This window comes from Lontra canadensis, unplaced genomic scaffold (assembly GCF_010015895.1).
Source record: "Lontra canadensis isolate GAN:19392208 unplaced genomic scaffold, GSC_riverotter_1.0 scaffold59, whole genome shotgun sequence".
NCBI lineage: Eukaryota > Metazoa > Chordata > Mammalia > Carnivora > Mustelidae > Lontra > Lontra canadensis.
The window spans coordinates 10,248,504-10,265,865 of record NW_022631053.1 but is presented as its reverse complement, the minus strand read 5'-3'; the positions used below and the strand labels follow the sequence as shown (position 1 = coordinate 10,265,865).

The 17,362-nt window shown below is 37.6% G+C and overlaps 1 protein-coding gene across 1 annotated transcript in view; it reads right to left on the bottom strand.

Moving 5' to 3' along the window:
• Positions 1-17,362, bottom strand: part of ADAMTS20 (ADAM metallopeptidase with thrombospondin type 1 motif 20) — a 190,081-nt gene that overhangs the window by 159,576 nt on the left and 13,143 nt on the right. The window contains exon 3 of the mRNA XM_032876992.1: positions 16,934-17,096. Coding sequence (XP_032732883.1) covers positions 16,934-17,096 — 163 coding nt within the window. The remainder of the gene's footprint in view (positions 1-16,933; positions 17,097-17,362) is intronic.

Here is a 17,362-nt window from a genome sequence, read left to right as displayed (position 1 = left end):
GAGTGAAATAAGTCAAGCAGAGAGAGTCAATTATCATATGGTTTCACTTATTTGTGGAGCATAACAAATAGCATGGAGGACAAGGGGAGATGGAGAGAAGGGAGTTGAGGGAAATTGGAAGGGGAGGTGAACCATGAGAGACTATGGAATCCGAAAAACAATCTGAGGGTTTTGAAGGGGCGGGGGGTGGGAGGTTGGGGGAACCAGGTGAGGGGTATTAGGGAGGGCATGTATTGCATGGAGCACTGGGTGTGGTGCAAAAACAATGAATACTGTTACGCTGAAAAGAAATAAAATTATATATATATATTTACCATTCCAAAAAAAAAGCATCTACAAATTTTACAGGCTAAAACACTTCATCTCATTGCATTTTGATATTCATAATCAAGCAGTGAAACAAATGATAAAATGACCTTTCCAAATATCCAAATGGGTATTATTCAAAGCTCATTATTCAAAGCTCATTTGCCAATTACATCATCTTTATGAAATGCTTATTTTTATTTATGTTACAAGTCAAATGCTAAAATGATGTGCATCCTTTATTAATAGCAAGTATATTAGGACCCAAAAATAATTTAAAGCAAACCATACCCATCAAATCAGGAACATCATGCAATGGATTATTTGCCCACTAGAACATAAAATAATTAACTATATCTGTAAATATAACACTTTTTTTTCAGAGTATAGTGTATTGTAGAATACAAGGAAATTGTTAAAAATAATCCCTAACATAAACTACTAAAAAATTTACTGTTAAATGTAAACTAGAAATGTAACTAGAAACCCATAATTCTACATAAACACCCTACTGGCACTTTGTATTCAAATTCTATAAAATAATTCATTTTCTTTTCCTATTCCTAGGTTTGCTCTATTAATATGAGTAATAACTTCCTAATATGCACAACTCATGCTAAACCAAGCCCTTCCATTGAGTTCTTCCTATGCTTGTACCCTTTGTATCTGGTCACCAAGCTTTGCCATTTCTCCTTCAAAATTTTCCTTGTTTTGTTCCTACTGTTAACAGGGTCCATGTCTCTAAACTCTTCCGGGTCCTTCACACCTTAAAATATTAGAATCACAAATGCAAAAATAAAATCTCCAAAAATGGCCCCACCAGCTTCAATCCCTGTCCCACCCCCTTTATCCTTCATTCACATCTAAAAAATTCATTTTCAGGACCATCCTATTTATCTCAAATTACCACTGATCCACACTGACCATAAGTCCAAGCCCTTCCTCACAGCCCTCCACTAAACAATGTTGTTTAGCACTACCGGCAAGCTATAAACTCTTTAAACACTAAGAACACTATAGGGCAATAGGTTATGCCTTGTGTAAGTGCTCAACAAATGCTCATGGAAAAAAAAAAAATTTAGGAAAAAGGATGGAAAAAAATTGGGGAAGAAAGGGAAGAAAGGAACACACTGAGAGGCAAAAGGTTTGTGAGACCAGAAATTCAAGGGTATGATTAACTCTAATTGTGATTTACAGTAGCAGCAATTCAAAGATGGAGAGATTGCTTTTGATTTGCCTGAGAGCAAGTGAAATATTCACTCTGGTCTCTACAGAGCTTAGAACTGATACTAATGCTCTGTATTTGACCACATGAACAAATGTTCTACTTCTCCAATAGCATGTAACTGTTTTAAAAATGAGCATAAAAATCCAATGAGGCTTATTCTGGATTATCTGCATTTAAACCACTTGTTCAATGGCCAACCAGGTTCCCAGTTCAAATAATTCTGTGTGCCCTAAATAGTGATCATAGCAGATATTGTGAAATCTAACTTATTTCCTCAGGATTTAAACTTTTCTGGATTATATGTCTTATTGTGCCATGCTATGGAGTTTTGTTATTAATCCAACTATGAACAGTAATAAACCTAATAAGCACTAATAAGAAGTAATTTACCATGTACCAGATACTGGTACACTTCACATAAGTTATCCCCTTTATTATTAATTCTGTAAGGTAGGTACTATTAGTATCCTCATTTTGTATGTGAAGAAAGGGGAACACAGGAAGGTTAAAGTCAACTGTCCAGGTAACAGGTAATAAAATATAATTCTGAAACGTTTTTTAAAACATTAGTTTTCAATACAAAGACTCATGAAAATCTATAGTCTCCATGATTTGTCAATTTTAGAAATCACCACCACCCTTATAGAATTACAGCACATAACTTATAAAGTATTTTATAAAGCTTTATTTCAAAGAGGTTCCCCAGTTAATTAGAGCCCCACCTACTAGTAACAAATGTGCAGATTATGGACTTGCCCATGACCAGCAGAAACTTGAAACATAAAAGAATCATTACATCACTAGGCCTCACTGCAACCCTGAAATCAGTTTCTATTACAGTGCACATTTTTAAAACAGACATGTGACACAGGTTACACACAATTTCAGTAGCCACCAATCAAGTGGCATAACAAAGAAATGAATTCAGATTTCCTCAATATCAATTATTAGAGTTCCAGATCACATGTCTCTTCAAAAGGTCATATGTGGTAATAGGTGTAGAATGCTAAGAATTTAGTAACCAGGGTCATAATGGAAAATGCTGTCTCCTACAGAACTAAAAGAGGAACCAGCTATTCATGAAAATATGGGGTCTAGTCCTTCTTGAATTACAGAATCAGAGCTGAGTCAAAATTTGAATATAGTCATTCAGCTCTACCGTGCATAGACCTGGGACAGATCCAGTACTGTCCTTTCACTCTAGAGGCTCTGAAAGAAAAAAAGAACACTGGAAACCCCCAAATTACTCCCTATTAATCCTACATCCAGCAAGAACTTCTAGTTCCTTCTGCTATGTGGGCTGACAGGACAAAGAGCACACAAGTCAAGCATTAGAGTAAATACCTTTTCTTCACCTACAGTCTCAAGAAGCCACCCCATGAGTTCACTCCAAAGATGTAGAAGACAGTTTCCCTAACAAGCTGAATCAGGAGCTGAAAATAGGCATACATTCATTCCTAAATTCCAAACCTTTAGGATTATTTTTCTTGGAAAGGAACTGGCACCAGTGGTCTCTTTTGAGTTTTTGGCATCCCAATCTTTATACTCGAATGATATAGAAAAACTGTGTAACCCTTTGCATTTTATGAGTGCTTTTTCTACAACTTCAAATCCTGTCCTTTATCAGAAATTCTAAGCCAAGTGGGACTAAGATAAATAAGCCAAATGACACAAGTATAAGAATACAGAGGGACAATTATGCACATGCCAATATGATATTCCAAACTCCTACCCTATGGCTTCTTGAAGGGATATTTGAGAATCACAGAAGTTAAATTTATACCCTAGCATCTGAAGATACAAATAAAATGTTTCATTCCTTAAAGAAAAATCACTTATTCAGAACTCATGTTGAATACTGATCTCTAGTGTGTTTTTTTGCAAGTGTGGCTGAAGTTAGAATATAGCACAACACTAATAAGACTGACAGGAGTACAAAATTCTACCTTATTCATTTTATCTTCCTACCTTCAGATGAACCTTCATAGCAATCCAATTCTAACCCATATCCACTTACCATGTTTTGTTTTTTTTCTGAGAGAGAGGGTAAAGAGGAAGATGGAGAAAGAATCCCAAGTAGGTTCCACACCCAACATGGAGCCCAATGTGGAGCTCAACCTCATGACCCTGAGGTCATGACCTGAGCTGAAATCAAGAGTCAGACGCTTAACCAACTGAGCCACCTAGCCACTCCATCACTTACCATGATTTAACACATAACCTATTAACTGTTGTCCAAACTTTAGAGGAATTACTCTGGAACTACAAGATTTCCCACATTATTGGACAGTCGGCCTTGTGCCTGTGGAATCATTCAAAAAATTCACTGAGGTCATTTTAAGTACTATTCTAATACCTCCCAAAATGCAGTTAAAGTGGGCATTTGCAAATATTATAACCTTTATTGCTCTACCACAATTCAAGTGTTGGTATAATACTATTTTTCTACACTAGTACTAACTTGTTCAAAATATTTGAGTATTTCCTACTAGTTTGTCTTGAATTTTTTTATAATAAAGTTATAACTTATAAAAATCTAAAAGGTAATCTAACTTTATACTTTAACTCATTCTTGTCAAATGCTACTCTGGCCATTTTAATTTATTCTTCCTAGATCTGTCCTTCCTGAAAGAGCTTTTGACTAAAAATAGAATTCTCATGTGAAATAGTCTTTTAATCTTTGATATTTGCTTAAGAGTTTTTAAAAAGAAAATACTAATGGTATTTTTCAAAGTAATTTTAACATTAAAAAACTTAGGTCTAATTAGAGCCAGTCACTGAAAAGTATTAAAAATTAAAACTCTGAAATCATAATAGTACTTAATATCTGTATTACAGAATTTACTTTTATTCATATTGCTTTTGTCAGCTTTTACTAAGTCTGGTAATTTTCATTGGTTCGGGGGACATCAAACTTTGAAGTCACTGATAAACTGAATTCTGATTTTTCAAATAGGTATTTATTTCATGGTACATCTCAGAATTTAATCAATCACTGCATTTTTAAAAGAAGGTTTTTTTGTCAATCTTAACATCAGGATGTTAATCTAACATCTAGGTACATTTATATATATGCAAAAAAAGTTGTAGACTGCAGACTAACAGGTCACCATGAGAGAGTTTTATCCCGTCAATTTTCTGGCGCTCTTCCAAGAAAGAAAAGCCCAAGAAAGCAGCCTTCTTGGGGTAGGTCCAAAGGTCTGGATATTCTCCACATGAAACAGTGTATCTGTCGCCTGACCTGGCAATGGGCCCAAATCTTACTCCAGCAGTAATGATCTTCACAAAGAGTAGAACACAGGCGGGGACCGGCCAAGAGCATGGACCATGCTTGTGCAGTTTCCCCTGCATTTGTACTCATTGTGAGAGCAGCCCAATCTCATGTCTCCAGGTCTTTAAATAGGGCAGCAATACTGAATCAGATTCTAATTGCAAATAATTAAAGTCTTTACTTCGTTTTCATGAGGAATTATCGCATGGGTAGGCAGTAGAGAGCCAAAGATTAAAATGTACTTCACTAAGCATTTGCAATTAAATTGTGTTTGGTAGACCAAAGGAAAACTGTAAAACGAGCTATATGGTTGATTAGTAATCTAAAACTATAAATAGAAAAATTTACATTTATTGCTCTCCACAAGTCTATTGAGTTATTTTCACTTTAGTCAGTACAACTGTAATATTAAGTGCACAAAACAAAAATGATGACATCCTTATATAGCTCACATACCATGGTCCATCATCTTGCTTTCAGCACTAGAGAAAAATTACCAACCAAAATGATCCATGAACACATATACAAAAATTCTAAAGAAATTACCAAACCCAGTATGATAAAAACAAACTGCCATATCTAGTCAACTTTGTTCAAGAAATTCTAGCCAATACAATAAAAGGTTGGAAGACTGGAAAGAAACAGCTGTCTACATGATTGTTCACGTACAAACCCAAATCATCAACAGATAAGCTATTAGAATATATGATCAAGGTTGCTGAATATTAAAAACAAAAATTGCCTGCATTTTTATGTAGAAAAAAATGAATTTTTAAAAATTATACCAATTAAAATTAAAAATCTCACCCAATACTCACTGACAAAAAGACACACAACAGGGGTGCCTGGGTGGCTCAGTGGGTTAAAGCCTCTGCCTTCAGCTCAGGTCATGATCCCAGGGTCCTGGGATCGAGCCCCGCATCGGGCTCTCTGCTCGGTGGGGAGCCTGCTTCCCCTCCTCTCTCTCTCTGTGTGCCTCTCTGCCTACTTGTGATCTCTATCAAATAAATAAATAAATAACTTTAAAAAAAAAAAAAGACACACAACACCATTACAAAGATGTGTAAACTATTATGTGGGAAATAGAGGATATACCATTTGGATGGGTTAGAAGACACACTATAAAGATATCCCTTCACCAAACCGATCTCTTGATCAATAAAATCCAAAATTATTTTTCCTTTTGCAGAAACCAACAACCTGATTCTAAAATTTATATGTAAATACAAAGGATAAATAACCAAGACAGTCTTGACCATGTTAAGCACTGCTTCCACCACTTTTGAGAACTTAAGAATTTGTTTTAAATATACTATGGTTGTAGCACAATGAATAGACCAACAGAAGTCCAAGATATGTCTGCATATAGGGATACTTTTTGAGAAATTTGATACATTTTTAAAGTTCCTATGAAGTATCTGTTAACTTTAACAAAATAAAGTTTTATTTACTATTGCTTTTCAAAGTATTTTTAAGTCCACTATTTTGGGATTTTGACAAAAATAATAAATTAAAAATTGACAGATTGAGCTCTTATTTTCAGATAGGTCTTTTCATTTAATGCTATATCCCGAAGTTTATCATAGGACTTTTTTAATGAAGGTTTTCACAACAGGAGTAGTTCCCACCAAAGGCAGCCTAAAAATAATTCATCTAAGTCTCTTTATAATACTTAAGTTTAATTCATGCCAAGATTCTTGAATCCATTTCAATTAGCACATTTGAGGTCACCAATCATCTCTACTTTGCAAAATTCAATAATCAGTTCCAAATCTTCATATTCTTTAAATTCCTACCATTTAGCCAATTAACCTGTCCTACCTTTTTGAGAAGTCTTCACATGGTTTTGGGGCACACATTCCTGTCCTCTTACTATTTTCCTGGCCTCTTCTCTTAAATTTTCCTAGTTTAATACTCCACTCCCAAGTGCTGAACATTGGCTTGCCCCACAGTTCAGTTCTTGGACTCTCTCCTCTGTATTCTAGTCTATTCCCTATGTGCTTTCATCTAGCCTTAGAATATAGGACACTCTTAAATCCTGTATTTTCAAGTCCAGACCCCCTTACCAACCTTCTAATTTACCTTGTCCTTGTCTCCTTCTGGACATCTAATTGATAGCTCAAACCCAAAATATCCAAAAAACAAACAAAAACTCGTGATATTCCTTCCTAAACCTGTAGTTCCCACAGCCTTCCCCATTCTCAGTAAATGAAAACTCTATCCTTCCATTTGTTCAGGCAAAATTAAAAAAAAGAATGAAAGAAAGAAAGAAAAAGCCAAAACACTACTTAATCTGACCACTCTTACTTTCAACATTCACCCCCGACCCCAGTTGTCAGCTTGACCATCAAAACGTACACTGCATGTCGCTACTTCTAACTTTATGGCTACACTCTACATCCAAGACCTCATCATTGCTCAGCATGACTAATGCAGTATCCTAACCCTCACTGCCTTTCCCTTGTTCTCCTGGTCTTGTTTCCATATACCAATCTGCGTGAGCCCTTTAAAATGTAGGCTGATCCAATCCCTCTCCTGTTCAAAACCTTTCCAGTTAGAACAAAATCCTTGTTATGATTTATAATGTCCTATGTGTTGGGGTGGATTCACCATGAACCAAAAACAGCTTAAACTTCTGGTCTCTTGCTTTAGAAAATCCCTTTCCAGGGCCTTGAAAAGAATCCTAGAGATTTTGCATTCCTAATTTTTCATAAAGCGCCCCCCCCCATCTGTTTAGTCTTCAGGCCCCACAACGTGGATCCACCCATTAACTACTCAGTCTAGCCTCCTACTACCACTGTGACTTCATCCCCTACCACCTCCCTCCCTCCCATACTTGTACAGACTGGTTGTGGAACATGTTAAACAGGCCCCAGCACCTTTGTAGCTTCCGTGAAGGAGATACTCAATAAATATTTTACAAATGAAGGAACAAATGAATAAACAAATCCATGTTGGGGCAAGGTTGAGGTCTCAGCCTCCAGAGTTATTAATGCAGAATGAGAAAAGAATCTCCCCTTTGCTTTTTTCTTCACATATGCACGTGAAATAGAGAAAACCTGCACATGTCTTCCCACTGCACTCCTCTTGCTTTCCTTCTTCTCCCAGCCCACCAGGAGATGGGAAACAAAAGATAGACTGTTGACCCTACACAATCAATTTTCTTCCCAGCTGAATGCTATGAACTGGGGGCTCCAGGACTAGTAGAGGATATACTAATGAGAATTCAGAAATTTCTATCTGCTGTTGCAAGATCAGATTTTGAAAACCATAACCTGAATATTACCCTTGGCCTTCTGGTTTGTGTTGTCCCCATCCCCCAAATAAAATGCTGAGGAATGTGTGTCCCAAAAAGCCCAGGGAATAATCCCAATTTGCTAGAATAGACACACAATTACTGGATACAGCAGTAGAAAAGTGAGTTAACATAAAACTCTAAACAGTTTCACACTGGTCCTTTCACATAGCCTGTATGTTAGTTACTAATATCTCCGTCCTCCATCCATTCCACTTCTCAGCACAAATGAAGTTTAGTTGTTGATCTACTAATGTCAAGACTATCCTTCATTCTGACTTCCCATGTTTCAGGTATCTCCTTTGGCAGTGCTCAAAGTAGCTCAATTTTCCTAACAATAATCACAACTACTTACCTGTTGGTGCACATTCTTGTTTTCTCTACCCAGCATCTATTCCTCTAACAGTCCCCAGTTTCAGTGTGGGTACCTAATCCTGCCCCTTCCCCCTACTCAGCCTGTGATTCCAGTTGCATCGTCCTGACCCCACAAGTAGGGTGGGTCTGGCTGATTACAGCTCTGCTACCAGTAACAGCAAACGGTCCAGGCCAAGTCAGGTCAAGCAAAGTAAACAGACCCTATACCAGGACCTTAGTTTTAAATACTGGGGTCAAAGGACTTCCAGTACTCACTGGATAGCTGTGTTTAAAGCCCAAATCCCTTAACAAGGCTTACAGATACCTTCATTAGCTTGTCCCTCCTTCCCTTCGCAGCAGGGTGTCATCTTGCCATCTCCTGATATCCCACACTTTACTACTTTTAGCTCCCTACGTGGTTCAAGCACTGTCTCCTCTCCAGGCATTTGCACATTCTTTTCCTTCCAACTGGAATACTTTTCACCCTCTCCCTTTCTCCTGACCAACTCCTGCTCACTTTTGGGCCTCGGATAAAAAGGTATTTTTTCAAGTAAGCCTCCTCGGACTTTCCCATCTGAATTACATCATCGTATGAGGCCCCACATCATCTTATGAATGAACCTCGTCTTACACACCTGACTAAGCAGAAAGGTTATTTGGGTACTAGTAATTCCTCATCTGTTTGTGTAGCAGTTATTACATACATAATGTATTAGTTGCTGTGAAGAACGTAAAAAAAGTGGAATAAAATGCCACCTTTTACTTTGAGGAACAAACAAAATCTTTAAAAAGGTGGGAAAGCAGGGGTATTTAACAATTTTATGAACGATGCAAGACAGTGTTAATTACATGCAGAACAATAGAGTCCCTAAATTGTGAGATATTCCATAGCTCGAGATTCCAGAGACCACATTCTTAATCTTACAAAATTATAAGCAGGTACATAACCACAAGAAAATAATTAGGATGCTAATTATAAAACAATTTAATAGCAATTTTCAATAAAGCAAGAGTCTAAGAATGTACTATTAGTGAAAGACCTAAAAATGAATGACTCCAATCACAGTTTTAATCACATTTTCATTTGTATAAATGAAGAACATCCTAAGTATTTAAATCAACTATTTAGACTAAAGCAGGGGGTTTTTAGTTTTTTGTTTTGTTGTTTTTTTTTTTTATAAATTTGATATGGTATGGAAGGAAAAGATTAAGGAAAATTGGCTGAGGACTAACTGATGAAATATGAAACAAGCCAAAGGACATACAAGGTGGTAGATCACTAAAAGGCAAGCACTGCCAGGAAGGTAAGTGGAAATGGATCCAATTCAAGCAGGGGAGGCTTACATTGCTGTAAAGGGAAAACTCACAGGAACTTTACCTACCAAGTTGCACTTTACCAAGTTGGCTGGAAACCTTACCTAGGAATTTCAAAAACAGGAAGTACACTAACCTAAAGCCAAGATGGAAAAGTTCTTCATGGAGGTAGAACAGACAAACAAATGCACAGTATATTTCAAAAGGTTAATAGTCTCAGTCCCTCCTCAGCAGATCTGATAATCAGATGAACCAGAATAGGTTACAGGAGTAAAAACAAAATGAAAACAAACTAAAGAAACTCTTAACCTCAGGAAACTGAGGGTTGCTGGAGGAGAGGAGGATGGGAGGGACGGGGTGGCTGGGTGATGGACATTGGGGAGGGTATGTGCTATGGTGAGTGCTGTGAAGTGTGTAAGACTGATGATTCACAGACCTGGACCCCTGAAACAAATAATACATTATACGCTAATTAAAACCAAACTTTTTTAATAAAAAAAAAAAGAACTAAAACCAGCAACAAATGAGAAGCTCTTATTTTACAAACCATGGAAGGGAATAAAATTCTAACTGATTTTAAGTACTTTGACACAATTATATTCAAGACACTGGCAGATCTTAGTCTCCAATTAAGGGTCAGAAATTAGGATAGCTTCCTCTTACCTTAAGATTCATAACCATTTCCTATTCATTTCCAAGCTAGCACAGAGAAATCACCAAGGGGAAAAAATCTTGCCTTCAAAACAATGAATCATTTCTACACAATTTTTCTAGTTTAATGATGTAGTATAAATAATCCTTGAATAAAGAAAAGATTTAGAAGAAGTTTTTCTTAAGCTTTTATTGATTTGACAGAGAGAGACACAGAGAGAGAGGGAACACAAGCAGGGGGGTGGGAGATGGAGAAGAAGGCTTCCAGCCGAGCAGGGAGCCTGATGCAGGGCTCAATCCCAGGACCCTGGGATCATGACCTGAGCCAAAGGTAGATGCTTAATGACTGAGCCACCCAGGTGCCCCTAGAAAAACTTTATTCTTAAGAGCAAACAGGTAGGGCACCTGGGTGGCTCAGTGGGTTAAGCCGCTGCCTTCAGCTCAGGTCATGATCTTGGGGTCCTGGGATCAAGTCCCACATAGGGCTTTCTGCTCAGCAGGGAATGTGCTTCCCGCTCTTTCTCTCTCTGCCTACTTGTGATCTCTCTCTGTCAAATAAATAAATAAAATCTTAAAAAAAAAAAAAAAAGACAGTAAGTTCTTCCTAGAGAGAACTATTGTTACTACATCTAAAATGTTGGATTTCCATGTTCAATGAAGTTACTTTCCATGTTCAATTTTCAAAATGAACCTAATTCTGGTTCCTAACATACTGATTCCCTTCCTCCTTTACCCATTACACACAATTTACCCGATGTAGGAATTAACCACCTCATTAGAAATACTGAATAATATAAGATTTCAGGCAAAACAGAACTTCAGAGCTCTGAGACACCACCACAGACTAACATAAAATAAGTATCATAAATGGCAGATCAATTCTTCTCTTTGGAATACACTACTACACATAAACTTTGTTACATAGGCAGAGCATGCAACTGGCAAAACAGGTCCACTAATAAGAACCCTATGTGCGTGGAACAATAGTCACACCACTAGTAGGTTTTCCCCCTCAGAGAAAACATCTGTAAGAATGATTGTAGCTCAGAGTTACTTTGAGGATAAGAGGACCATGAAAAGCATTTTTCATAATCTGTATTAGGCAGCTGTATTGCAGAAGATTCACAATTATCAAAACTTTAATGGGTCAAATTTCACAATCCAGGATTTTTCTTTGGGGACAAAACTTGAGAACATTACTAATAAGACTAAAGAATAACTACTTAAGAAAATATTCTAAGATGTACAAAAGTTAACAAAGCAAAAGGGATATGTGAATAGCTGAGGCAGATAATTTGTTATCCCAATATACTACTTCTCTAGATAATAAGACTTTAAAAGTAACACTTGCAGGGCACCTGGGTGGCTCAGTGGGTTAAAGCCTCTGCTTTTGGCTCAGGTCATGGTCTCAGGGTCCTGGGATCGAGCCCCGCATCCGGCTCTCTGCTCAGCGGAGAGCCTGCTTACTCCTCTCTCTCTCTCTCTCTCTCTCTGCCTGCCTCTCTGCCTACTTGTGATCTCTGTGTCAAATAAATAAATCTTTAAAAAAAATTTTTTTTAAAGTAACACTTGCTAGTTTTCCATTATAGCAGGTGTTTCAATTTAAATAAATTTGGACCTTTCCACCACCAAAAAAAAGGCTTCTATGGTGGGGATGGATACAGATGGAGAGGGAGATGGAAGAGAGTGGAGGCTTCAAGATTTAGATGTACTGAATCCAAGTGCCACCGAGACACCCAACAAAACAGGAGGAATGGACAACTGTAGGCCTGAGATTTAATCTTAACAAGCTGGAGTTAACATTTAAAGGGTGTATCCTTTAATTAGGGAAGTAGAAAAAAAAATCATGAAGACTATTAGAAATGGTCTAAGATGGTGGCAACAAAAAGCACTTCTAAAAATTACTTAACTTAGAAGATGGGAGAGTAGTAACCAGCAGGAAGAGACGTGGGAAGAAAGAAGCCAAGGTAGAAGCAAATTGGGTCATAGAAGCCAAAGGTATAGGACAAATACATGAAGAGTCGATCAATAGGTGTGCCTGGGTGGCTTGGTCAGTTGAGTGTCTGACTCTAGATTTTAGCTCACATCATGATCTCAGGGTTGTAAGACTGAGACCCACATCAGGCTCCATGCTCAGGGGGAAACCTGCTTGAGAGTCTCTCCCTCTGCCACTCCCCACACTTAGTACTCTCTTAAATCTAAAAAAGTCAATTAATAGTGAGAAATAGCCCCTAAAAATGCATTAATGGTGAGATTATTGCTTTTGCCAAGTAGGTCATAAGTCATCTTTGAGAGTAGTTTTAGGAAAGGGTGGGCAGAAGTGTGAGTTCTCTGTAGTTATTTATGGATTTAGAAGCTTGAGCTGACTCTTAAAAACACCATTAACAAGTTTATTAGCTCAAAATATTGGCCATGGTCAGAGACCTTGGAAAGTTAAGATTTTATAAACAGGTAGCTAAGCAGCCAAATGCAGCTCTTGTGTTTCTTCCCCATCCCCACCCCCCACACAAAAATCTTAGATTTTCAAATTATAAAAATACAAAAGATCTGGTAATACTGGTCCCACATTCCCTGTGCATCTTTTGCCAGAAGCATGCCTCTGTGTCCTGGTGTCTACCTCAGTGTCCTAATGACACCTCACTTTACTCATGTCCTATAACTGCCTGGTCCCTACAGCTGTGAGCTACTGAAGTTAGAAACCTAGACACCTGACCTTTACTGAAACAGTAAATTAACCATTTACTACCTACCCTAGGTTAAGACCCAGAAAGTAAGGTCTCAAAGCCAGAAGGACGCTTTCCCTGACTCCCAGCTTCCCAAGTCAGCTGCAGCCCCCAAAGACATCCATATTCCCCCCAACGGATATGGATGATTTACCATTTGAAGACTTAATCAGCATGTGCACGAAATTTATAAGAATTCTCATATGTTCACAGGAATGTTATCCACATGGATGACACACAGAACAAGCTATACCATCTCAAAGCTGAGGAAAAAGCTTTAAGGAGATTATCTTCAATTTACCCTTTTACGTGCACTATACTTGGCATTCAAATCCTCTGCCGACAATTCAACTGCCGTGACTCAGTCCCTTGGCCTTCGGTCTCTTCTCCTTCAAATCCAAAATTATCTTTAAAAAAAATAAAGCTGCCAACTGAGTGATACCTTAAAAAACCATAGGATGTCTCAGCTTTAGCCCTGTCTCCTCAATGCCTGCAGGATAGCCTACAAAATCCAACAGTCCCTTCAGTTCCACATCTGTGTGCCTTCAGAGCCCTATCTCCCTTACTTCCCACGCTATTCACAGCCATGAGGACTCTGAGCATACCCATGCCATCCGCCTCTTCTCTACAGGCCCACTCTAACGCTTATGAATTAAATAATTCCTGATTTGACCTTCAACTGCAGGACCAGACAGCGCAGTGCTTATGTCTGCCAGCACACTCGTCTTCACAGGCACACTAAAACCATTAAAAATCATCCAACTACAAACCCCAGTATGTTTTAGTTTCTGCCCAACAGAGGCCTTGCCCACCTAACAACTTCCCACCACTGCAGTAAAAAAGCCTTTTGCCTACTCCTTTCCCCACACTCCTTTCTGCCTCCTGACCAACCCAGATGCTTCCCCCCATGGCTTGTCATGGGGCATGTCCCCATTGCTTGCAAATTATAAGTAAATGCTTTCAAAGGCAGTTATCTCCATGTCTGTCACTTTACCGTCCTTGATCAAAACAAATCCTGGGTACCTTTTTAATGCAAGTCCCCCTCTATGATCACCCTTTTTATTTTGCTTAGAAAATGCTTAGAAAGCCTTCAGGATGGAGATTAAGTGGTTTTAAATATCACCTCTTTGGTAAAAACCCAGAGCAGTTGTTCTCAGCCCCTTGAGCTGCATACAATATTACTTCTAATGCAGGGCAGCCTTGGTTGTTTTGTGATTTCTGTTCTTGTGCTTTTTTACACCCACTGGGCTTTGAGAACCTGAATGAAGAGAATCACTCAAGTCTTACCCAGTACAATCCTTTGCACATGTTAGGGACTCAAAGACCAAGAAAGAATAAATTTAGAAAAAACTAGGAAAAGCACAGAAACTTTAAAGCTGGCCAACATCATCTAAAACCCATTGAATGACATTACATTTTCACTCATGTCAAGTCCTGTTTAATAGAACACATATTTTAGGTTCCTAACCCCATGACACAGAGACGAGAGGGACAGAGTTGCAGTGGAAGAAAGGGAGCAGGGCTTACTGGGTCTGAGACACACAGGCCCGGTCTATTTTGAAGGATAAGCATTAAAACTATACTTCATATCCAGAAGATTTCTTCATTCCTGTGAACATTTTCAGAGGTTCCCCATTTTAAGGTTTTAGTTTTGTTAGGGTAGATGGTGGTAGTGTTGCGGGGGTGTGGGGGTTGTTTGCTCATTTTGTGGGTTTTCTCTGTGCTTTGCAATTTCTACTCAATTTTACTTAAACTATGTCTGAGGTCCACCTGGGAGCCTGGTATCCAAAGCAGCCAGGTTTGGTCACCAAATATAATTTGTATGACCTCGGGGCACATGGTGAAATCTGATGTTGAAAACAACCTAATTCATCAAGGCTGAAACTGCTGTGAATGGCAACATTTTAGGGTCATAATGAATTAAGACGATCAACAGACGTATGGAAAAAATGATTTTTCCTTTTCCACTTAACCTTTTTGGTCCATATGCTAAATCTTTAAGCCAACCCATCTGGAGAGGTTCTCATGAATGTTCACCTATAGAATATAAGATCCCGCAAGTATTTCTGAATAGTGTGTGAATCAGGGAAGAAAAAGCCTTTGATAACATTTTACTAATTACATTCACAACTCTCCATTTTTACTAACAAAATGATGATTAGCAGCTAATTATTTAGGCCATTAATTGATTGCTTTGTGATTAAAGATATGTATGTTAATTATACTTAAAATTGAAGGCACTTTAAGAATTGAAAAGAATGGATACTGCCTTCAATGTTTCAGTAATTAAATGTTGTCGAAAAGTAGATTGTGATTAAAAAATAAAATTCTATAGCTTTCTATTTTTTGTGTGTTTTTTATAATAAATCTTTAGTATAAAAATTTTTTTAAACAAAAGACTCTGGCTTTTCTTGTACCATTCTCCTTCTGATAATGAACACCGAGTGTGAATGCAAAACCCTGCATATCATTATGGGAAACATTTATGCATTCAGAGTGTCTACTTGGTGGTTTTCTTCTTAAGAAGCTAAACAATTCATTAAACAAGCTGCTCCCGAATGGTAGATCAGAACAAGCATAAGCTGCCTTCTGTAGAATTCTATTGTGAAGCTATACCCATTTGTGTTTTCTTTGAAGCCATAAAAATGAAACCCTTATGCTCATATTAAAAGCATAAGAAAGGCATCTATTATGTCAATAGATTTAAAACACGGCCTTAGACACAGTGAGAACCACTCCAAAATGGCACTCTTATAATAGCAAAGGTTAAGAAGTGCATTCCCAGAGAAAACCTTCAAAGGCCTACGTATCATTATATCCCAAAACAGATGGCATTGCAGTGTTTGGAACTATAGTTTATGGACACCTACAATCTCAAATAAATCCTTTCTAATCCCACTCCTTTGTCTAGATTTTGTACTTTGATGATAAATGCAGGTGCCTTTCTCCATTCTTCAGAGAATGACAAGGATACGAAGATTCATGTACGTACATGGACACAACTCTTACTAGGACTTCAATGCACAAATATTTTACCAGCAACAGATTTATACTCTATAGATACCTAGGATTCCTACCTTCTAATCCATTATAAATCTTTAGTTTGAATTTTGTAGGAAAAAAAAAAATCAAAAATATACATCATGTTGGTAGAAGTATAAACTCATAAAAACCATTTTACAAAACAACGTGGAATTCTCTACTCTCTATGTGTATAGTTTGGGAGAACCTCAAACACAGAGGATGGGGACAAGAAAATTCACAGTAGCATTGTTTATAATAATGACAAACCGCAAATAACCCAAAAGCTGATCAACAGGAAAATGGTAGATGAACTGTAATGTACTCAGTGCTGCAGAGCAATGAAGAATGAACTTCTGTACACACCAATGTAAACCTCAAACACAAGGCTAAGCAAGAGTGAGACAACTATAAAAGGGTTTCTTTACATTTAAAGATGAAAGGGTACAAAATTGAACAACGGGTTATTGTGACTTAGCTCGTTCAATTATCTAAAATTCTGTTAAGGAAAAGCACACTAGTGTGACTAACCGATTGAAGTAAAAAGTTTAGGATTATTTGCTACAAATCTCATACCGCATACTTTTTGGGATCTGAATTTAGTTTACAAAATTGCCTACAAACACTAACTTCTAATGGGTCCTTACCGGTCAAGAAAATTTGTTTAAAATATCATACTTAAATATTTAAGGAAGATGTATCAAATTGTAACTTATGGAAATACTTAAATAGTATAATTTTACCAGAAACTTTTACTTCATAGTTTTTACCTGAAACTTCACAAGGCTTGTGAGATTGCAGAAAATAATTGCTCTTTAATTCCTGTCTGTATATGAGATGTGGCTTGTTATGATCATCTTCATGTTCGCTCCCATCTGCCTTCATGACAGGTTCTAAGAAATATTCACCGTCATGTGCTTTAAAAGTTCCCATCTGAAAACAAAGAAAATAATTAACTTGGTCACCAAGGGAAAGCATGCAGTGCCACAGGTTAAAGTGAGCACACAGAAGCAGGACCTCCAGAAGTCTATTTGCTAAATGTCATCCTCTGACTAGACCATTTCCTTTCCATGATTCCTTTCACGCTCTTAGGTATGGAGTCATGAAGCCTAGACAGTGTTCTAATAGAGTTGAGAGGACTGGCATTCCAGGTATAAATAATGGCATAGGTAATGACATTGAAATGGCAAAAAATCTAG